We start from the raw sequence: 24596 nt of genomic DNA on the forward strand, positions 1-24596 counted from the left end.
AAATGAACCTAGATAGCATTTAGATGCGGTAGCAACTTTCAGTCACAACATTAAACCTCGGTAGCATACAGAGTTACTACCGAGCAGTTACTATTGTAACTGTCCATGATTATATCCCTAATTGTATAATTACCAACTAAAACGTTGTGATGGTTCAACTCTGTATAAGTAGAAGACATCTGGTCTAAATTCTTTATCGTAATTCTTACTTCGAAATCACACAGATAGTAACTTCTTGAACTTGGAAGTTCACCATCTATCCTATCCGATTGTTGATTTTGTATATCAACGAAATAATTTAATTTGAAAGTGACAAAACACGATTCCCAAAGGTATCAAAGTCACAGACGAAATCAAGAAAACGTACACCAAATTGCTACCAATGATGGAGACAAGAAGAACTCTACTTGCTGAATATGAGATGCCCAACTTTTGTGAAACTTAAAAGTTGGTTAGCTTACAATACATGGGCAGATCATGTGTGTCAACTTTAGGCATAAGGTTAGTTTAACTTTGTTTAGCTCATATGCATGCGTTTGTTACCTTAAAGATCTTCAAAAACTGATCTTATACCTAATATAACTTTTTTAAATAAACATCTCTCAGATGATTGTAATTAGGTACCTTTTAATCTCAATATATATTGTAAATTATATATCTTGATAAGCCACGCTATATTTTGTATTCTTCTTATTCTTACCCCTATGAGTTATCTAGCAGTCAACATAAACATAATCGTTAAAACCCATGTTCACGTCGTAAGGTATTATAACATTTATTTGTTGCCCACCTATGTTTTTAAAATTATATATACTAAAGAATTTTGTCTACGTCATGCCCATTATATCATGCATGTGACCTCATGGTTATTGGTGCGCCTATATATATGTATATGATGCAAGTTATTGTTTGAAAAGACCAAAAACATCCAACAAATTGTAATTCAAATGGAGGGTTTGTATCAATGTGACGCAAATTATGTGCCATTATCACCAATTAGCTTTATCGAAAGGGCATCATTCGTATATGAAAAAAGCCCATGTATTATTTACGAAGAAAAGACGTATACATGGAAAGAAACACGTGACAGATGTGTGAAACTCGCATCAGCTCTCTCCATTAGAGGAGTTGATCCCGGACAAGTTGTAAGTTCAATCAGCTTTATGTAATAACGTTTTTGTTTACATATTTTCGATGTTAGATGATTTGTACAACTTATTGTGTAAAGATGGTGTAGAAAGGCAAGACATAAAGTAAAATACTTTTTTCTCTCCGTAGATACTTGATTCTATATAGTTGGAGATGTACAAGAACCAATGAAAATATAGTCAGCCCCAAGATTTAATAGAAAAAAAAAAGTTCATTGTCAAATGTCAACACCTTTCTAGAAGCATAATACTATACATATAAAACTACTGGGAGAAAAAAAGAAGGAAAAGAAACTTCATTCTCAAATGTCAACACCTTTCTAGAAGCACAATACTATACATATAAAACTACTACACTTAATATTCACACATCCCTCTTCTATACGTATATAAATATATAGATAGATAGAATAAAAAAGGGTGTGTGAATAAGATTTAGGTAGTGTTTGATATGCAAAAATGAGAGACATAATAAAATGAAATATTACGAATTAATGAAGAAAATGGTGTTTGGTTGGTCAATGGAATGAAATCACCCATTCCACATGACATTCCATTCCCTTAAAAGCATTCCATCCACCCCACGTGTTTTTTCATTCCATCCCCTCTTGCACCATTCATGAACACCACAACCTACCACCTTTGCCACCACCCACTACCGATGCTATCGCCGCCTCCACCCGCAACCCATCACCGTCTCCACCGCCGCCGCCACCCACCGCCGTTGCCACCCACAGCCGCCACCAACCATCGCTGCCGCCACTCACCACCACCGTCTTCGCCACAACTACCGCCGCCACCAACCACCACTGACGACCGCCGCTGCAACCCCCGTCACCACTCCCCGTCGTCGCCGCCTCCACCGCCACTCGTCGTCGCCGCCTCCGCCACCACCCACCACCGACGCCATCGCCGCCACCACCCACCGCTACCACCACCCACCACTACCGTTGCCGTCACAACCACCGCCACCACCAACCACCGCCGCCGCCACCAACTACCACCGACGGCCGCCTCCACCACCGCCACCCACTTATAACCACCCACAATCACTACTACCGACCACCACCACTCACCGCTGATTTTATACCTTCTTTTTTCTTGTCTACGAAACAATACACAATTCATTTCATTCTCACATGGTAACCTAACAAGACATGGAATGATAATGATCCATTGCATTCTCTCGTCCATTCCATTACCCTATACCAAACAGACCCTTAGAGATGTGGGAATAGTGGGAGCCAAACTAAATTATCTCTATATAAGTTATAAGAAAATAAATCATGTTCTTTTATCATTTAATCTATTTCGTCATTTAATGCAAACTTTTTTATTTGTAATCCATATAGTCTAATTATTGTATTTTTTTCTTTTACTTTAACCAAATTATTTTCTACCCCTAAATAGTTCTGTTAACGAACACGTTAATACCGCCTTAGACATATTTTTTTAACTTTTCTTTTTCTTTGTTATACCGAGTGTGGCGAAGGTTTTTTTTAAGAACGCGCCGATACTCTTTTGAACATATTTTTTCAACTTTTTTTTCTTTGCTATAACGAGCGCACCGAAACCGACCGAGTTTTATATTGTTTACCTTTTTTTTACTTTTTTTATTTACTATATTGTTTTACCTTTTCTTATTATTTGGATGTTTTGAGTCGAATTACGAGGCAGATAACATAACACATTTAGATATCATTTTATTCAATTTTGTAAATTTATTTATCGGTTGTAGTAGTGTGCTATACGTTCTTAATTCTAACCGCATCCCTTCATATTGTTAAAATAAAATAGAAATTGTGTATTTTTTTAATTTATAGTTTCTATTATTTAAATTCTTTATATTTTACATATAAATGTGTAGATTATACACATGATCAACCATCAAATAAATTAGTTATATATTTTATTATATGTTTACATACACAAACTTATTTAATATAATCTACATAACAAAAGGTTAAAATAAAAACCATTTTTATTGCGAAAACTCGAAAACTAACTAAGAAAAGCCTAAAAAACCCACCAATTTTAATTTTTAAATTTTTTTATTAAAAATCGCTAATTTATATATATAAAAAAACTTTTTTTAAAATTTTTTTTTGTAGTGCACATATGTAATAATTCACATGTGTACTATTACACATGTGTACTATTACACATGTGCACTACAAATTTTTTTTTTTTTTGAAAAAAAGTTTTTTTATATAATTTAAATAGCGAAAATTGGTATGAAAAAAAATTGGTATGTTTTTTTAGGCTTTTTTAGTTAATTTTTGAGTTTTCGTGATAACTAGTATTTTCATTTGAACCTTCCCCAATCTACATAGTACGACGTACGTATAACGAACAACTAATCTAGTTTTTCTTTTCATTTTCGGTATAGAAGAGTGAAACAACTATAAAAATTATATCTTATTTTAAAAATAAACTAAAAAAGAAAAATGATTAATTTATATTGAATCGTCATGTATTACGTGTATGCAAACTAAAGACTTTATTACCTATATATTAAAATTTCAACGAATTGAACAATGACATCAATAAGAATGAATAGATGAGCAAATGATATCGGGTATCGGTATCGGTATCAAATTTATCAAACCGGTGTATTTTTGGTATCGGTTCGACACTGGTATTCACCGGTTTTTACCCTCCGGTACCGGTACCAACTTTACCAAACTAAAATTTCAACGAAATGAACAGTAACATCAATAAGAATGAATAGATGAGCAAATGGTATCGGTATCGGTACCGGTACCAAATTTATCAAACCGGTGTATTTTCGGTATCGGTTCGGAACTGGTATTCACCGGTTTTTACCCTCCGGTACCGGTACCAACTTTACCAAACCGGTGTATTTTCGGTACCGGTTCGGCACCAGTATTCACCGGTTTTTACCCTCAAATACCGGTGCCGTATCAGTACCGACTGGTACCGAATCATACCGTACTAGATATATTCGGTACCGGTTCCCACTTTTGAGGATTTCGGTAACGGTATTTTCGGTAACAGTTGTTACCGAGTTCACAAAATCCTGTAGCAACACAACATGTAAGTAATTGCACCGTTTAGATTACTTTTCATACACACAGTAAGTAAACTGTATTTCGTTTGAATGAGGTTTTATATACACAACAACTTATTTTGCTTTTTTTGTTGTCGTTTTCTGTAATGAATTAATTATAGCATGTAAAATAAACTTGGATATTTAGAATATTGATGAGCAAATCGTATCAAATCCTGTAATTAAACCGGTATCGTATCGGTACCAAATTTACTATAACAAATCATTTTCGATACCAATTTGATACCCACCTTTTGGCGTTTTCAGAATCGTTACTTTCGGTTCGACACCGGTCTAGCACCATACCTGTATTTATTGATTTTTACCTTCAAATACCATACCGTATTGTACCGGGCATTTTCGGTGCCGATACCTAATTTCGATGATTTTCCGGATCGGTACTTTCGGTGCCGTTACAGGTACCGAGCTCATCCGTATTTTAGCGTGTTAGCACCGTAATAACTGAACTGAAAACAACCGAATTTTCAACGTGTAGGACGTGTGGGTTTATTATTATATATTAGGTTATTTAAAATAGTTTTTTTTAGGATGGAATGACTATCCTTACCACGTCATTTTTATTTATGTTTTGATATTCGTTATCTGCTTGCCGTTGCTGACACGCCTTTTGTAGTCATTGAGTCCCCGCCGCAACGCGCGGGTGGAAAATCAACTAGTTTGCTTAATTGAGCATTGTTTAAACTTGATCCTAACTCGTCTTACACACTCAAAATTGAACATCATTCGGATCTTTGTCCTAACCCATCTCACACTCTTAAATATAACATAATTTTTTTTATCAAAGTAAATCTGTCTTTGAACGCAACACTAAACAACCTTATATATAGTTGTTATCTTTCTCTTTTAAGTTCTTTTATTGTTCATATGCATCTTGTACCTTAGGTATGAGTACATGGTGTAAGGAAGACATCACCTTGAAGTTTGTCGAAGTTTAGTATCTAAATTACGTACTTATCTCAGTTTATAATTATATTTTAAAAATTATATTACAAAGAAAGTAACTAGTTTGTTTATTATGAAATGTAGGTTTTTTAATATGCATAACTGATTTTTGGTTTAACCTCATCCTAAGTCGATATATATTGTTAATAAAGGACGATTAATAGTAACTTTATTTTTATAATAATAAATAGCTTTTTATTATTTTTTTATTTAATATATTATAAGAGGTTATTATTATATTTACTTTTAATACCATATTTTTAATATTTTTTTTACCTTTTTAAAACCATATATTTCTTTTCTCATTTTTTAATAATTCCCTTTTCTTTGTTTAGAACATATTTTAATTTATCGATTAATTGGATATTTCTCTAATAATTTACGTTTATAACTTTTTTCTAAAAACTTAAGTACGTAGTTGTGCTTGATTTTCCCTGACATTCTGTTATAAGTTTTGTTAAAAATGAAGTTGTACTCAAAATAAAGTATTTATTTGGTATTATAAAATGGTACGATAATAAACTAAACCGTTCTAACAGTTTGACTTTCTAAACAAATCATGTTTGTTTTACACTATTATTTGTTCAATTTCACCGAAACGCGCGACGTCAAAAAAAAAAAAAAAAAACTAGTAACTATTAAGGAGCAAATTAAACCATGTGTCACCATCATAAAATCATGGCACTAAATTGGCTCAAGAGCTTATTGGTACTTGATCTATTAAATTTTGTGCATCCATATGATTGCGGACCACTTGTTAAGGGTGGAAGGGGCACCTTTGGTGACCCCATTTTACCAAGCGGCATTGGGCTGCGACCCCCTAATCGGTGTTCTGTGACTCCCCCAAACGGTGAATACTCACCGAAAAGGGAAGAGAAGAGATAGAGGAGGGAGAGAGGGTTAATGGTGGGCCTCACCATTTTTCAACCAATCACAATTTAAAATATAAATATATATATATATATATATATATATATATATATATATATATATATATAGGGGGCTGCTAGAATGAAAACCACCCCGAGTTGTAAGAACCGCGAGAATCACACCATCCGGATCGCCGTTTACCACGATTTTTTTACAACTAGATGTGTAAATTATAAACACATCCGTAAAAAAAAATTTAAACGCCCCCCCCCCCACGAGGGGGTAGTTTTTTACACCACAAGTTTGGTGTTTTTATTATTTTTTCTTTTTTCTTTTTTTCACCAAACTTGTGGTGTAAAAAACTACCCCCTCGGGGGGGGGGGGGGGCGTTTAAATCTTTTTTTTACGGATGTGTTTATAATTTACACATCTAGTTGTAAAAAAAATCATGGTAAACGGCGACCCGGATGGTGTGGTTCTCGCGGTTCTTACAACTCGGGGTGGTTTTCATTCTAGCGGCTCCCTATATATATATATATATATATATATTTATTTATATATATATACTTACCACTCTTTATATGTTTGAGCACCACTAGTGTTTGAGTGCAAATTGGCGAGTAAATAGAAAAGTTAACATAACATGGTATTATTGGTTAAAAAAGTTTTATCACTCCCTATTTGAGAAACACCCCTTCTACCCTAATTAAGAGTTGTTCTACATCATTTTATTGGAAATATAGTGTATAGGTCCCCATTATGACCTGGCTTGTATCCTTCGGAAATAGTCATTAGAGAATAGACGTGATGATGACACATATGAAATCCTATTGTCGTACGTATTATGAAAGTAAATATATATTCTCATGGTTCATGCATTATCAATTTTTGAGACATTAAACAATCTATGTTAAGTTTTCTTCCATTTTTTAGAATTTCATTTCTTCTAATCACACATGGATTGTCAAATTTTAAATTTCCTTTTTCTCCAACACGAAACTAATAACAAATAAACCATTTTCAAATTTTCGTACATAATCGTTTAATAAACAAGTCATGTTGGTTTTAATTTATTTAAATAATCAAACTATTTTCTATTTTATGGTTGATATGTTTAACTCATTCAATTAAACTTATTGATCTACCAACCTGATTAATAACTTACAATTTAATTATAACTCTTTTCACGTGATCGTAACCTATTTGACCCGTTTATATAAATGAGTTAAACAAATCATGTCTTGATTATACAATTTAAAGTGTGTATAAGTTAAAATCAATATCTTTGACACAAAACAGGGCGTGTTCGATTTTATCTATACATCTGCATCTCAACTTTACACTATTATAAACGGTAGTTTTGTTGATTTTTAAAAACCCATGACTCTCAAACTAACAAGTGTCATTTTTAAATACAACATTTAAACCTAAAATACCCTTAAAACCTACATATTAAACCAAATGAATTCATATAAGGATCTAAATGTTATTATGAAAACCCTTGTTATGAACCTTTAAAAAATTCACTTAAAACTTTGGATATCAGCTCTCTACTTTTTAATAACGTTTTATTTGTTATTACTCCTAAAAATAAACACGTACGCAGGTTGCAACTATTGCCCCAAACACGCCTGCTCATTACGAGCTTCAATTTGGGGTTCCAATGGCTGGTGCGATCCTTTCTTCACTCAACACAAGCCTTGATCCACCAGCATTAGCAACCACTCTACAAGAACTCGAACCCACGATCATCTTTGTAGACCACCAATACATCCATATTGTTATTCAAGCATTCAAGCTACTATCTCCAGAAACACCAGCTCCATTGCAGCTGGTTTTGATCGGTGGCAAGAATTGCACCAGCGTGCCATCGAACACATTCGACTATGAGGATCTTGTTTCATTGGGAAAACCCGATTTCAAAATCATACATCCTAATGATGAAAACGATCCAATTTCGATAAATTTCACTTCAGGCTCAACTGGAAAGTCTAAGGGGGTTGTGTATAGCCACAGAGCAGCGTATTTAAACTCGTTAGCAGTTATCTTTAGATACGACATGAAGAAAATGCCGGTTTTCTTGTGGACGGTTGATATGTTTCGTTGCAACGGGTGGTGTTTCCCATGGGCAGTGGCTGCATTAGGTGGCACCAATATTTGCCTTAGAGATGTAACGGCGGAGGGGATCTTCAACTCGATTGTGATTCATAAGGTAACACACTTGTGTGGTCCCCCGACGATTTTAGAAAAGATTGCAAGTTGTGAAACTAAGGAACAAGGGGTGATTCAAACTAAGGTAAATGTAATTGTCGCGGGGCCTTTGCCGCCGTTGGAAGTTATATTGAATGTTGAGAAATTAGGGTTTGATGTACACCATGGCTATGGGATGACAGAAGCTCTCGGGCCCGTGATGGATAGATCTATGAGAACGAGTGACGAAGAAGAAAAATGTAACAATGAGAATATAAAGATAAGTCGTCGCGAAGGAATTCACAACATTTTAATGGAAGATGTTGATGTGAAAGACCCTAAGACCATGACTAGTGTACCATGGGACGGGAAGACAATCGGCGAAGTGGTGTTTAAGGGTAATGTGGTAATGTTAGGTTACTTTAAAAATTTGGAAAGGACACAAACAGCGTTTAAAGGCGGGTGGTATAGGACAGGGGACATTGGGGTTAGAAACCCTGATGGAGATATAGTGATGAAGGATCGTTTGTTAGATTGCATTATCATAAACGGGCAGATTGTGAGCACGATGGATATTGAACGAGTCATAAGAGGTCATCCTTTTGTAAAGGATGTTGCGGTTGTTGGAAAACCTGACAACCTAGTTGGTGAAACTCCATATGCTTTCGTTACGTTGAAAGATGGGGGTTGTTTAACAAGTAACGACATCATCAAGTTTTGCAAAGATAATTCGTTGCCTCGGAGCATGATCCCATCGAACGTTAGTTTCGGGAATTTACCCGTGAATTCAATCGGTAAGGTTCAAAAATTTGTTCTTAGGGAAAATGCCAAGGCCATTGAGAGCACTAAATGACCGTAAATATTGAAACGAGCTTTGTAGTTTATATATGCTCCTACATGCAACATTGCCTTTGATATTTGTATGTTATTATATAAAAAAGTTAAGCATAGACACTTATTATTCCCATTCCGTCTTTTTTACATATAATCACGGGTCCATTTTATATTGGGCCCACTTATGCCTCAGTTGTCAAATCTTGGATCACTTTTGTATCATCTTAATTAAAGATCAGAGATTCGTATTTCCCTGATATAAATTAACAATACATTCTTGCATTTGTGTTGTACCCTATGAAACGTTTTTCAAAAAAAAAAATTTGTGATTTTTTACTTTTAACTCAAAGGTTTTCATCTTTTGTATTTTAACCTTCTTAATTTGTTTACTTTTAACCCAAAACTTTTCAACTTTTATAATTTAACCAAAAACTTTTTTATTTACAACTTTGGTCCCCCATACTTTTTATCATTCGCAAGTTTTTCATTTTACGTTTCGTTCTAAAATTTGCGATTTAATATGTCGCAACGTGCGTTTGTGGTTCAACATTTTGGTCAATTTTTTCACATTTGACAGGTATGTCGTAACGTGTAAATTTTCCCTCTTTGGCAAGTTCGCAGCAACGAGCGGATCCTACATCGACTTAGTTATTCTTTTCTACGTTATTTTACGAGTTAACATGGCGCAAAGTGCGTGTGTGGTTCAACGATTTTGCGTCTATTTTTTTCCATTTAACAAGTTTGTCGCAACACGGGGGTCCTAAATTGACATAGTTATTTTTTATATGTTTCAGTCTTATTTCTTCGCATTAACACGCTGCAACTTCAGTGTTGATGGTCTCTACCAGCGGTGTGCCATTGATGTTATTTGGCATAGTTTTAGGCCCCCGACGCAACACGGGGTGCTTAATTCTAGTTTATAATCAATTCTCAAAAGATTGAATCTATCCAAAACTAGACCCAACCGCTACTGTAAGTATAAATTAAAGAGTAAGGGTGATAAGGCACCCTCACCTCTTATTTTCAAAAAAATTGTTGTCTTACCCCCGTGTTCGGCCAATTGCATCAATGTTCACCCCACAACGTGTGAAAATACGTTTTTGCTCCTGATAATAAAAAAAGAATTAGAGTTTACGACACATTTACACATTGTGCTTTACCTCCGCTGACACGTTTAGATCTTGTTTTGTTAAAGTCGTCTTCTCCGGTGATGTTCCGACCACTCCCACTGGAGCAAAATCTGCAACTCATCTCTAAACTAATTGGGTTCATGCTCACCTAGTCAAATCTATAACGCCTGTACATTGCTCTGTTCAGCCGTCTCATCCCAAACCCATGACTCGTTTGCAACCAAGTTGCACTATCCATACTTGAAATCCCATGAACACACAAGAGAAATACCGACGATGGAGGTCGGATGGTCGTGTTCAGTTTTGGCTGGGGTTCAAACTCTCCAACGAGTCTCTTTAGGTCATAGAAAACGAAGTAGGAACAAATTGAAGTGTAGATAAAGTAGTTTAGATGTCGGACGATATTCGGCCGGAGTTACAGAACTCGGACGTGCTTCCGACTCGATCCCGGTGGCACCAGGTTTTGCTCCGGGGTCGGAATATCACCGGAGTGGTCGGAACATTGCTAAAGAAGACGACTTTTGTGACACCTCGGATCTTTCCGGATAACCTTTCGATGTAACGAACGTGTACGTAATCGACTAACAGTAAAAATATATGAAAAACTATCTGTTATTATGTGTTATGTGCCGATTTACTTATGTGTATGTATATATATATAAGTGTTATATATATGTGAACCAAACCCGAGACCCGACTCGAGACCACGGTCTCGAGTGAACAGTGAAGCACTTGGGCCGGTTAAGGCCTTGTAGCCGAGAAACCCAACCCGGAAACCCTTAGCCCAACTCGGTACACTATATAAACCCAACCCCACCTCCCTTAATCATTTTACACACTCTCTTCTCACACTCTCCTCTCATCTTCTTCACTAAACCCTAAAACTCTAAATTTCTAGCAACCAAAATCAACTCCCCATTCCTTCATATCTCTCGGATCAAGTAAGCTATCAACAAGGAGGATCGGCCGAGCCAAGAGACCACCCGAACACCCCTTTTCTCTCAACCCCGAGTAACCGGTTAGTGTGTTTAATGTTCATGATTGTTGATGATTGCTATGGTCTTATGCTTGTTGATGTGATTAGAGATTTTAGTATGAATATTAGGCTTGTATGTTCATAAATATGCTAAGGAAGGTGGCTACTTGATGATGTTTGTTGTGAATGTTTATGATGTTTGTTGTTATGATAATCGGTTTGTGGGTTGTGATGGTTTTGGTTAAATGTTTCATATCGTTTAAGTTGATGGGTTTTACTATCCGATGATGTTTAAAGATTTAGGCTTGATTGTTAGTTAATGATTGTGGCTATTAAAATGCATGTTTTGGGTTTAATCTTGGTTATGATTTTGCCCGGAAAATAGGTAGGAGTTTTAAACAGGATTTTGAGTTGTTTGTGAATGAAGTTTGAATTTGATTGATGAATATATGATGAACAGCTTGAATGTTGCTACAATGTTTTGAACCTGCTGATTTTGATCTAAAATGTGCACAAAACCGACCAAGAAACATGTTTTAGTGGCTTAGTACAATATTTACATGAAACAGCAATTCCATTGGGTCGTACACTGCAGGTTCTAGAAGGGATTGCCATGCACGTTATCACGGTTGCGAGTCGCAACCTTTGGTTGCTACTCGAAACCACACATGATCAGTCGAAATCTCCCAGTTGCGAGTCGCAATCAGCACGCATCAAACCTGGTTGCGAGTCGCAACCACACCTGCTAAGTCGCAACCTCCGGTTACGAGTCGTAACCAAATCATGACGGACCGAGACCGCAGTTGCGAGTCGCAACCTCGGTTGCGAGTCGCAACCACCTTAGTTTCGACTGGGCTGTTTTATGTTATTGGGCCTTGACTGTTTGTCTTGTTGTTTTGGGCTTCAACTGTTGGGCCTCCTATTGACTGGGCTTCATTCTGATCTGCTACTGTATGTACATATGTTACTGTTTGTAGTTCTGCCTGTTAACTGTTTGTATACGTGCATGCTATACGTGTTTACTTGTACCCGACTTGACCCATATTTGGTAACCATGTTAGGACGTGGTGACCAACATACTTAACCAAGTAACGTATCATACCGAGCAACCCAAGGTGAGTTCACAACTTAAAAGCATGCGTCCCGGTGGTTTGGGACACGAGACTAAAACAACCCTATCCCCTTGTAAAGGGGATACCGTCTACACTCCTTCCCTAGTTATTGGGAAACAACTTACTTTATCTTCCCTTGTATTGGGAAACCTTTTTAGTTAATTACTGTTTATACGGAATGCAACTAACGGCACTAAACGCAACTCTATCACTCAAGTCCCTACTACATAATACCGATTAGTCGCCGGTGCCAGGCGAACGGGTTATTAGTTGATAGCGCTATTTAGGTCTTACCAGCCTCACACCGTGCCATGGTATGGGATCGGTCGTGAACTAATGTACTCAGGCATCCGTCAATGATGATAGAACATTGACATCGGGGCATCCTGCGGAAACGCATTCGGTTACCTAGTGTTCGGTATTGGAAAAACAGTTTAGTCGCTAACTTTTGGGGTAGCTCCCCATGGCATGTATAAACGGATAAATTAACTGGTGAAACAAGTTTTTGGTAATTAAAACTGGACAACTAGTGAACTCACTCAGCATTATTGTTGACCCCTTTACTGCATGCTTTGCAGGTGGCCAGTGACTGGAGCAGCTACTTGGGATGTGTAGTGGTCGTCTGCCCGTGTGTTGGGCATTTATTATGCTTACCTTATGAACACTGTTTAAAACTATTTAATTATGCTTCCGCTACTTGTTACTGTTTTAAACTTGAAACCTTAAACTCTGAACTTGATGTTTGCTAACCTTATGGTTAGTAAGTATTACTTTATTATTAACCAATGCTTAGTATAATTGGTGGCTGGATCCTGGTCGGTCACGCCCCCGAAGCGGGTGTTATCCGCGGGTGGATTTTGGGGGTGTGACAGATTGGTATCAGAGCCATTGGTTATAGTGAACTTGGTTTTAAAAAGGGGAAAATCTTTTTGAGAAAAACCAGACTATAACCCGTGACTCGTGACGACACTACGCTCCAAGTACAAGGCTCGACTTATTTGACCTCATAGCTCGGACCAGTGTTTACTTGTTTGCTTTATGTTTCCTGTTATGATATACGTACTAGTTGCCTGATTAGATAGATACATCTTCTCTCTTCTATCTTATTCTCGCTATCACGCACTCATACTATGTTTTCTGGTTATGAAGACAATGAGTGGACGCGGACGAGGAAACGTCAACATGACCCCGGCTCAGTTCACTAGCCTGCTCAACACTGTGGCTGCAGCTTTCGCAGCTCACCCTATAGGTAAACTCGATGCTTTAGGATGTTTAGATCCTACCGCCACCTCGTCTTTTCGCCTCTAAACCTATTTCGCTTCACTCCTCACAACAGGTCAGCCTGCACCTGTGCAACCACGTGTTTGTACCTTCAAGACCTTTATGGATTGCAAGCCTCTTCCTTTCAATGGCACGGAGGGTGCCATAGGCCTTCTGCACTGGATTGAGAAGGTCGAAGCTGTTTTTGCTGTCTGTGAATGCCCAACTGCTAATTGGGTGAAGTTTGCTACTGGTACTCTAGAGGGAAGCGCACTTTCATGGTGGAAAGCGCAAATTCAAATGCTTGGTCTAGAGACTGCTAACGCTACTGCATGGGAAGATTTCAAGGATATGATCAAGGAAGAGTACTGTCACAGGGATGACATCCACAAGCTGGAGAATGAGTACTATGAACTCAAGATGGTTGGGTCAGAGATTGAGACCTACACCAAGCTGTCCAACGACTATGCTGCTCTTTGTCCAAACATGTCTCGACCTATGTATCGAAGGATCGAACTGTACATCAAGGGTCTGGCTCCAGAAATTCGAAGCCATGTAACTTCAGCCAACCACACTACCATTCAGCCGATCGTTCGACTTGCTCACAAACTCACTGATCAGGCTGTGGAAGAGGGCAGGTTGCCCAAAAGGATCAGTGCTGCGGAAGGAACTTCTAGTGATGGCAAACGAAAGTGGGATGGAAATCAGGGTAAGGATGCAAACCCTACTCAAGCCCCAGCTCAGCAAAGGAAAACTGACAACAACAAAGGCACTCAGCAACAGGGTGGCTACCGGGGAAACTACCCTAAGTGCAACAAGTGTAACAGGCACCACAATGGGGCATGCAACAAGGGTCAGTGTCAGCGATGCCACAAGATGGGGCACGAAGCCAAGGATTGTAGAAGTCAGTTCCCGGCAAGGCAGAATCAACAACAACCCCAACAGCAACAGCAGCAGGGAAACAACAGAGTATGTTTTAAATGCGGGGCAACGGGGCACATGCGAAAGGATTGCCCTGAACTGAATCAGAATCGCAACAATCAGGGGGCTGGGAACAATGAGCAAAACAACAATGCTGGAAATGCAAGGGGCAGAGCTTTCGTGATTGGAGCTGGAGAGGCTAGGAACGATCCCAACGTCGTGGCGGGTAAGTTCCTACTTGATGATCGTTATGTTTCTGTGTTATTTGATTCCGGTGCCGATGCCAGTTATGTATCCCTTCGCATTAGTAAGAAACTTAAGCATTCGCCCGCATTATTAAGTTCTAAGCATACCGTCGAGATAGCTAATGGTAAGAACATCGAGGCCACGCACGTGATCCACGACTGCACCCTAGAATTGTCTGGCCATACGTTTAGTATCGATCTTTTCCCTGTCAAACTCGGAAGCTTCGACGTCGTCATTGGTATGGATTGGTTATCCAAACATCGCGCTGAGATCCTCTGTCAAGAGAAAGCAGTTCGTATACCTCGCCGTTCTGGTCAACCCCTCATCGTCAAAGGCAACAAAGGTGGAGAAGTCACAGGCATTATCTCGCTTCTAAAAGCCCAGAAGTGTTTGCAGAAAGGGCACACCGCTATCTTAGCACTTGTCACCCACGCCCACGATAAGGAAAAGAGGATTGAAGATTTTCCTGTAGTACGCGACTATCCCGAGGTATTTCCTGAGGAACTACCTGGACTCCCTCCTCACCGTCAGGTCGAATTCCAAATCGAGCTAGCTCCTGGAGCAGCACCCATAGCTCGTGCACCGTACCGTCTAGCCCCTGCAGAACTGAAGGAACTCTCTACGCAACTACAAGAACTATTGGATAAAGGATTTATCCGTCCTAGTTCATCACCCTGGGGAGCCCCAGTGCTCTTTGTCAAGAAGAAGGACGGCACATTCCGAATGTGCATCGACTATCGTGAGTTGAACAAGGTTACCATCAAGAATCGTTACCCTCTCCCGCGCATCGACGACCTATTCGATCAGTTGCAAGGATCGAGCTACTATTCAAAGATTGACCTGCGATCAGGCTATCATCAGCTGAGAGTTCGTAACGAAGACATCTCCAAGACTGCATTCAGGACTCGTTATGGTCATTACGAGTTCCTCGTCATGCCTTTTGGAATGACCAACGCACCTGCAGTGTTCATGGATCTTATGAACCGCGTATGTAAGCCTTACCTCGACAAATTTGTGATTGTGTTCATCGACGACATCTTGATTTATTCGAAAGGTCAAGAAGAGCATGAACAGCACCTACGCCTTATCCTCGAACTCCTTCGCAACGAGCAACTGTACGCCAAATTCTCTAAATGTGACTTCTGGCTTCGAGAAGTCCATTTCCTCGGCCATGTAGTTAATAAGAACGGAATTCATGTCGACCCAGCTAAGATCGAATCGATAAAGAACTGGCCTACGCCTAAGACTCCCACTGAAGTACGCCAATTCTTGGGTTTGGCGGGCTACTACCGCAGATTCATTCAGGGATTCTCAAAGATTGCACAACCTCTCACAACACTCACTCAGAAAGGCGTCGCCTACAAGTGGAATGCAGCGCAGGAATCTGCTTTTCAGAGGCTTAAGGATAACCTCTGTAGCGCTCCTATTCTCACGTTGCCTGACGGCACTGACGACTTTGTGGTTTACTGCGATGCGTCTATTCATGGGCTCGGTTGCGTGCTAATGCAACGCGAGAAAGTTATTGCCTACGCCTCACGACAACTCAAGACGCATGAAAAGAACTACACGACGCACGACTTGGAACTAGGAGCAGTGGTTTTTGCTCTTAAGATATGGAGACATTACCTGTACGGTACCAAGTGCACCATTTACACCGATCACAGAAGTCTCGAGCATATCTTTAGGCAAAAGGAATTGAACATGAGACAGCGTCGATGGGTCGAACTCTTGAACGACTACGAATGCGCCATCAAATACCATCCGGGCAAGGCCAATGTCGTGGCAGACGCCCTCAGTCGAAAGGACACCGTACCAAAGCGCGTGCGAGCACTGCAACTTACCATCCAGTCTAACCTCCCTACTCAGATTCGAAATGCTCAGGTTGAAGCATTGAAGCCGGATAACATCAGGGCTGAGTCTCTGCGAGGGTCGAGACAGCAACTAGAACAGAAAGAAGATGGTGCTTACTATGTAACAGGACGCATCTGGGTTCCACTCTTTGGAGGTTTACGTGAACTCGTGATGGACGAAGCCCACAAGTCCCGCTACTCAGTACATCCTGGTTCGGACAAGATGTACCATGACTTGAAGACTACGTATTGGTGGCCTGGTATGAAGGCCCACATAGCAACATACGTCAGCAAATGTTTGACTTGCGCGAGAGTCAAGACAGAATACCAGAAGCCAGCAGGTCTACTCCAACAACCAGAAATCCCGAAATGGAAATGGGAGCAAATTTCCATGGATTTTGTTACAGGGCTACCTAGATCTCAACGCGGAAATGATGCTATTTGGGTGATAGTGGATCGACTAACCAAGTCCGCGCACTTTCTGGCTATTAAGGAAACAGACAAGTTTTCTACCTTGGCAGAGATTTACTTAAAGGAAGTAGTCTCGAGGCACGGAGTGCCAACCTCAATTATTTCCGACCGAGACGCTCGATTTACCTCGGAACTGTGGCAAGCTATGCACAAATGCTTTGGCTCACGTTTAGATATGAGCACTGCTTATCACCCGCAAACGGATGGACAGTCCGAACGTACCATCCAAACTCTAGAAGACATGCTTAGAGCGTGTGTGATCGACTTTGGCAAGAATTGGGAGAAGCATCTACCGTTAGTAGAATTCTCATACAACAACAGCTACCACACCAGTATTCAGGCAGCACCTTTTGAGGCATTGTACGGTCGTAAATGCCGGTCACCTCTCTGCTGGGCGGAAATCGGTGATAGTCAAATCACGGGTCCCGAGATGGTGGTAGATACAACGGAAAAGATTGCCCAGATCAGACAACGCATGGCGGCAGCTCGTGACCGTCAGAAGAGCTACGCTGATAAGCGTAGGAAACCATTGGAATTCCAGGTCGGTGACCGGGTTCTACTTAAAGTCTCACCCTGGAAGGGTGTGGTTCGCTTTGGTAAACGGGGCAAGCTTAATCCGCGATATATCGGACCATTCGAAATTACCGAGAAGATCGGTAAGGTTGCTTATAGATTGAACCTGCCTGAAGAACTGAGTGCGGTACATAACGTTTTTCACGTATCCAACCTGAAGAAGTGTTTGTCGGATGAAACACTTGTGATTCCTTTTAAGGAACTGACGATTGACGAACAGCTACACTTTACTGAGGAACCGATTGAGATCACTGATCGAGAGATCAAAATCCTCAAACGTAGCCAGATACCTCTTGTACGAGTTCGTTGGAACTCGCGACGTGGCCCAGAGTATACCTGGGAGCGGGAAGACCAAATGAAGCACAAGTATCCCCAGTTGTTCCCTAACGAAAACCCCAGCACTGAAGCTACGAACGAATTTCGGGACGAAATTCCAAACTAACGGGGGGATGATGTGACACCCCGTTGAAACGCTTTCACTTACACTAGCTTGACAGTGGCTGCCTTAACTTTCGGGACGAAAGTTCCTAAAACTTGGGGATAATGTGACACCTCGGATCTTTCCGGATAACCTTTCGATGTAACGAACGTGTACGTAATCGACTAACAGTAAAAATATATGAAAAACTATCTGTTATTATGTGTTATGTGCCGATTTACTTATGTGTATGTATATATATATAAGTGTTATATATATGTGAACCAAACCCGAGACCCGACTCGAGACCACGGTCTCGAGTGAACAGTGAAGCACTTGGGCCGGTTAAGGCCTTGTAGCCGAGAAACCCAACCCGGAAACCCTTAGCCCAACTCGGTACACTATATAAACCCAACCCCACCTCCCTTAATCATTTTACACACTCTCTTCTCACACTCTCCTCTCATCTTCTTCACTAAACCCTAAAACTCTAAATTTCTAGCAACCAAAATCAACTCCCCATTCCTTCATATCTCTCGGATCAAGTAAGCTATCAACAAGGAGGATCGGCCGAGCCAAGAGACCACCCGAACACCCCTTTTCTCTCAACCCCGAGTAACCGGTTAGTGTGTTTAATGTTCATGATTGTTGATGATTGCTATGGTCTTATGCTTGTTGATGTGATTAGAGATTTTAGTATGAATATTAGGCTTGTATGTTCATAAATATGCTAAGGAAGGTGGCTACTTGATGATGTTTGTTGTGAATGTTTATGATGTTTGTTGTTATGATAATCGGTTTGTGGGTTGTGATGGTTTTGGTTAAATGTTTCATATCGTTTAAGTTGATGGGTTTTACTATCCGATGATGTTTAAAGATTTAGGCTTGATTGTTAGTTAATGATTGTGGCTATTAAAATGCATGTTTTGGGTTTAATCTTGGTTATGATTTTGCCCGGAAAATAGGTAGGAGTTTTAAACAGGATTTTGAGTTGTTTGTGAATGAAGTTTGAATTTGATTGATGAATATATGATGAACAGCTTGAATGTTGCTACAATGTTTTGAACCTGCTGATTTTGATCTAAAATGTGCACAAAACCGACCAAGAAACATGTTTTAGTGGCTTAGTACAATATTTACATGAAACAGCAATTCCATTGGGTCGTACACTGCAGGTTCTAGAAGGGATTGCCATGCACGTTATCACGGTTGCGAGTCGCAACCTTTGGTTGCTACTCGAAACCACACATGATCAGTCGAAATCTCCCAGTTGCGAGTCGCAATCAGCACGCATCAAACCTGGTTGCGAGTCGCAACCACACCTGCTAAGTCGCAACCTCCGGTTACGAGTCGTAACCAAATCATGACGGACCGAGACCGCAGTTGCGAGTCGCAACCTCGGTTGCGAGTCGCAACCACCTTAGTTTCGACTGGGCTGTTTTATGTTATTGGGCCTTGACTGTTTGTCTTGTTGTTTTGGGCTTCAACTGTTGGGCCTCCTATTGACTGGGCTTCATTCTGATCTGCTACTGTATGTACATATGTTACTGTTTGTAGTTCTGCCTGTTAACTGTTTGTATACGTGCATGCTATACGTGTTTACTTGTACCCGACTTGACCCATATTTGGTAACCATGTTAGGACGTGGTGACCAACATACTTAACCAAGTAACGTATCATACCGAGCAACCCAAGGTGAGTTCACAACTTAAAAGCATGCGTCCCGGTGGTTTGGGACACGAGACTAAAACAACCCTATCCCCTTGTAAAGGGGATACCGTCTACACTCCTTCCCTAGTTATTGGGAAACAACTTACTTTATCTTCCCTTGTATTGGGAAACCTTTTTAGTTAATTACTGTTTATACGGAATGCAACTAACGGCACTAAACGCAACTCTATCACTCAAGTCCCTACTACATAATACCGATTAGTCGCCGGTGCCAGGCGAACGGGTTATTAGTTGATAGCGCTATTTAGGTCTTACCAGCCTCACACCGTGCCATGGTATGGGATCGGTCGTGAACTAATGTACTCAGGCATCCGTCAATGATGATAGAACATTGACATCGGGGCATCCTGCGGAAACGCATTCGGTTACCTAGTGTTCGGTATTGGAAAAACAGTTTAGTCGCTAACTTTTGGGGTAGCTCCCCATGGCATGTATAAACGGATAAATTAACTGGTGAAACAAGTTTTTGGTAATTAAAACTGGACAACTAGTGAACTCACTCAGCATTATTGTTGACCCCTTTACTGCATGCTTTGCAGGTGGCCAGTGACTGGAGCAGCTACTTGGGATGTGTAGTGGTCGTCTGCCCGTGTGTTGGGCATTTATTATGCTTACCTTATGAACACTGTTTAAAACTATTTAATTATGCTTCCGCTACTTGTTACTGTTTTAAACTTGAAACCTTAAACTCTGAACTTGATGTTTGCTAACCTTATGGTTAGTAAGTATTACTTTATTATTAACCAATGCTTAGTATAATTGGTGGCTGGATCCTGGTCGGTCACGCCCCCGAAGCGGGTGTTATCCGCGGGTGGATTTTGGGGGTGTGACAACTTTAATAAAACAAGGTGTAAACGTGTCAAGCACAGGGAGTGCAACATAAGTTTACTAGATAAACAAGGTTGTTCCCACCCGCGCGTTGCGGCGGGGAACCAACCTGTTTTGAAAGCAAAAATAACTAAAATAATTAAGAACCTGGTAGTTGATAACAATTTATGTTTCATTTAGAGATTCTCAGTACAATAACATAAACTATTTATAAAACTCATAACTAAATTCAGTGATGCCACTGCTTCCCACTGTTAACCGTCCCCCCGACAACTCACACTCCCAAAGAAATTCTAATTTAAAAACTCTTTAGCGTTAGCATCACTTCCTTCAAACAAACAATCACCCAAATGTTGCTTTTTAACATATAGTATAACGTGTTGTAGTGGGTCGGTTTAAGCGTAGATAAAAAAACACGTAACAATGGTATATTTTTACATGAGTGCCAGATGATTTAAAAAATCAAACACTATAAAAAACTTCTAAACAACTGGCTGGTTGGAAAATAACGTTACGTAAATGAATATCAAAATGTAGATAAAAATAACTCATGTGCACTATTAATATTAATTGAAACTAAATATAAAAAGTTGAAACATGTAAAAAAATATGACATCATAACGGAAAACTTGTTAAAAATTTAAAGTGGTAACTTTATTAAAGTTCGCGGATTGTGATGTAAAACGATTTAAAAAAGATAAAAACAACTTTACTAGTGTTTGGGGTACATTCGATAACTTTATTAAAATTCAGTGGATAAGAATGTAAATTAGTATTAAAAAAACAAACAAAATTGAGGGGGCAAAAGTGTAAGAACCAAAATTGTGTGGTCAAAACATAAAATAAAGGTGTCTTGTGGGATGCATAGAAATGCCACTAAAAATTGATTAAATTACCAAGTTGCCGTAAAAGATTAGCTAATTATGTAAGTGTGAATGACATTCTAGTAAATAAATTTAAAACTAAAGGGTTTTCATTTACCGTAGCTTATGATGTGTTTTAATATATATTATAATAAGGGTAAGATTTCGAAAATACCCTTTCAGTAAGGTTACAGTTTTACCCCTCAGGAGTACATTAATGCAATTGGCCAGGCACAGGGGTGGGGCTAAGATAGTAGTTTTTTGAAAATATGGGGTACTTTAATTAAATAAGAAAAAGGCTGCACATGATCCATACGTGCGCAAGAATTAATTGAGGAACATGGTATAAGCCAAATTGACAATAATTCCCTTAATGATTTTAGCTATTTACATTCATGCCACGGTTGTTCTTTTTGATTTGCTTCTTTGTGATTGACCGAATAGCAAGACCCAACCCAAACAAAATTCAGAGAGGCAGCCCACTTAACCTCTTAATGATACGCCAGAGCCCTAACGATGGAACAATTGCATTTGATTCAATTTATGATATACCTTTGAATGAGATAACATACTGAATACATACGGAGGGAAGAATATATATACATCGCAAGCCAGAAGTAAAAGGAGATTCTTTTGGACGAGCAGAAAGGAGAAGACGTATACGAAGAGAAAAAGCTTACGCTTCGCGTTCAAGCCTCAGATTCAAGATGTAGAAAGCACCCTTGTGATTCAGGCATTTAATTGAATACCTAGTCAAGAGAACTTTGTTTCCTTGAAAAAGACTTGGAAGTAAATTAAAGAGTTTCGTGAATCTTTGCATTGCTAAACTTGATGTTAACCCATCTCACACTCTCAAACTGCATACCAATTGGGTCCTTGTCCAAGCCCGTCTCACACTCATGATAACTCCATCCTTGACCGCAACATCGATCATTCAATCAACTTCAATATGTTAGGGCGGTGGTATCCATCTGCTTCAAATCACACATCTCTAATATCTCTATCTTCCACATTAACGCCATATGATATTTTTTTTATCTCTTTCTTAGGGACCTTTAATTCCATCTTTCTAATCCCAAAACCATTTTTCATTTTCTTTAAAATAAATGAATATATAAACTAACATACAAATAACTAATTATATTACATGCATATTCTTATGTACGTGTTTCGATTGCTCTATTTTTGACGTAAATGTTTTCTAGAAACGGGTCAGATCAAATATTAATTTACGTGCATATTTTAATATGCGTTTTTCTATAAATTCGAGTTGGTCTACGTTACGACGTAAACTATTTTGGAAAACAACTCAGGTCAAATACAACTTGTTTTCGTGCTTTTTAATATATGTTTCGTAAATTTTGTTTCGAACCAAGTGGAATCATATTTTACTTTTCCCTTTTTTCAAAAGGTCTAGTTAATCCCTTTTGATTACATGTGTCGGTTTTTCCTTTATACCCACTAATGTTTTCCATATATGAGCCGGGTCACATATAATACGTTATGATCGTACGGTATAAACTCGATTTACTTTACGTTTTGATCCGATCGCAATGCTTTTATAGGTCACACTGAGCACAATCAGATACGTCAAAACGTACGTTTTCATATGATTAACGCATAACATAACATTTAGACTAATCCATTCTATATTTGCGAGCGTGGGAGTTATTGGTAGTTAATTTTAATATGCATAACTGATTTAGGGTTAAACCTCATCCTAGTCCATAACTAGCGCGAAGCAACAACGGATGTCGTCATCATAAAAGCATGAACACTCGTATCAACCACTTTCATCAATTCATCCTAATTGGATCAAGAACTGATTGATACTTGATTTATTAACTTTTGTGCATCCATATGATTAAAGGCCACTTCATTATTATGTAGTTCATTTTCATGAATTTGGAAATAATTAGTTTCCTCGGCATTTATAACCTGTCTTGCATCATGTGGACATAGTCAAGAGAGAATAGAGATGTGAAGATGACACATAGTTGATTGATTTATTGCAAGTATTATGAAAGTGAAACGTATACTCTCATGGTTCATATATTGTTAAGAGTAAAACTGCCGTTTTCAAGATATGGAGAAATTTGTCATTTTTAATTCAAATTATTTTATTGTGTGATTTTCGTCCATGACATTTCAAAATATGTTAGTTTTATCCGATTTTAACCATTGTTAAAAAAACAGGGGTAAATTGTTCATTTCACGTAAATTTTCATTTTTTGTTTTCTTTCACCGAGTAAACTATCATTTTCGTGCAATTTTCATCCCTAACCTTTTCAAGACATGGCAGTTTCATTCAACTCGTCGTTTGCAACCCTTTCTGACATCTTTGATACTCATCTACCCAGACCTTAGGGTTTCCCTATCTAAGCATAAACACCACCATTAACGTCATTGCAACCACCGATGCTAAAACCTGATCTAATATAATCCTGTTTTAGAGATTGTTAAGCAACAAACAGGTCTATAACCAATATCAACGTAGGCTAGAGACACCCGGAAAAGAGGAGTGTCGATTTCCATGGTGACAGGAAGAAGGGTTTCTGGGTCAGTTCAATGGTGACGGGGCTATAACGCTGGCGACACCATGACAACAGATTCCACCTCGACACATCTCATGTTTTACTTCAGCGTCGACATGTGGCACCACCGCATACGCATGAAAAAGTTAGGGGTTGATTGAAAATTGGATAAAACTCGCATGTTTTGGAAAAGTCAGTGACGAAAATTGCATGAAAAAAAAACTAGACTAAAGTGACATATTTCACCAAACCTTAGGATGAAAATATCAATTTACTCGGTGAAAAAAATGAAAGATAAAAAATATGTGTGTGGAAATGACCAATTACCCTCATTTAACTAACATGTTTAACGGGAGTTAAAAAAAATTGGATGTAGCTGACATATTTCAAAAAATGTTAGGGATGAAAATCGAACAAAAAAAAAATACCTTGAACTAAAGTGCCCTATTTCACCAGACCTCATAGACGAAAATTACAGTTTATTTTATTTGATACTAAACTTATCTTTAATAATCCTATTTGTTTTATTTTTATAATTTCCTTGTATTATTTTAGAGAAAAATATATACTATTTATAACATAACACGAAAATTATCACTTTTTAGATT

The 24596-nt window shown here is 38.9% G+C and overlaps 1 protein-coding gene across 1 annotated transcript; it reads left to right on the forward strand.

Moving 5' to 3' along the window:
* Positions 1-755: 755 nt before the first annotated feature.
* On the forward strand, positions 756-9283 carry LOC110911919 (probable acyl-activating enzyme 1, peroxisomal). The gene is made up of 2 exons (XM_022156570.2): positions 756-1145; positions 7658-9283. Exons 1-2 carry the CDS (start codon positions 948-950, stop codon positions 9092-9094), a joined length of 1635 nt encoding a protein of 544 aa, XP_022012262.1. The 5' UTR covers positions 756-947; the 3' UTR covers positions 9095-9283.
* Positions 9284-24596: the final 15313 nt, after the last annotated feature.

Source organism: Helianthus annuus, chromosome 15 (assembly GCF_002127325.2).
Source record: "Helianthus annuus cultivar XRQ/B chromosome 15, HanXRQr2.0-SUNRISE, whole genome shotgun sequence".
NCBI lineage: Eukaryota > Viridiplantae > Streptophyta > Magnoliopsida > Asterales > Asteraceae > Helianthus > Helianthus annuus.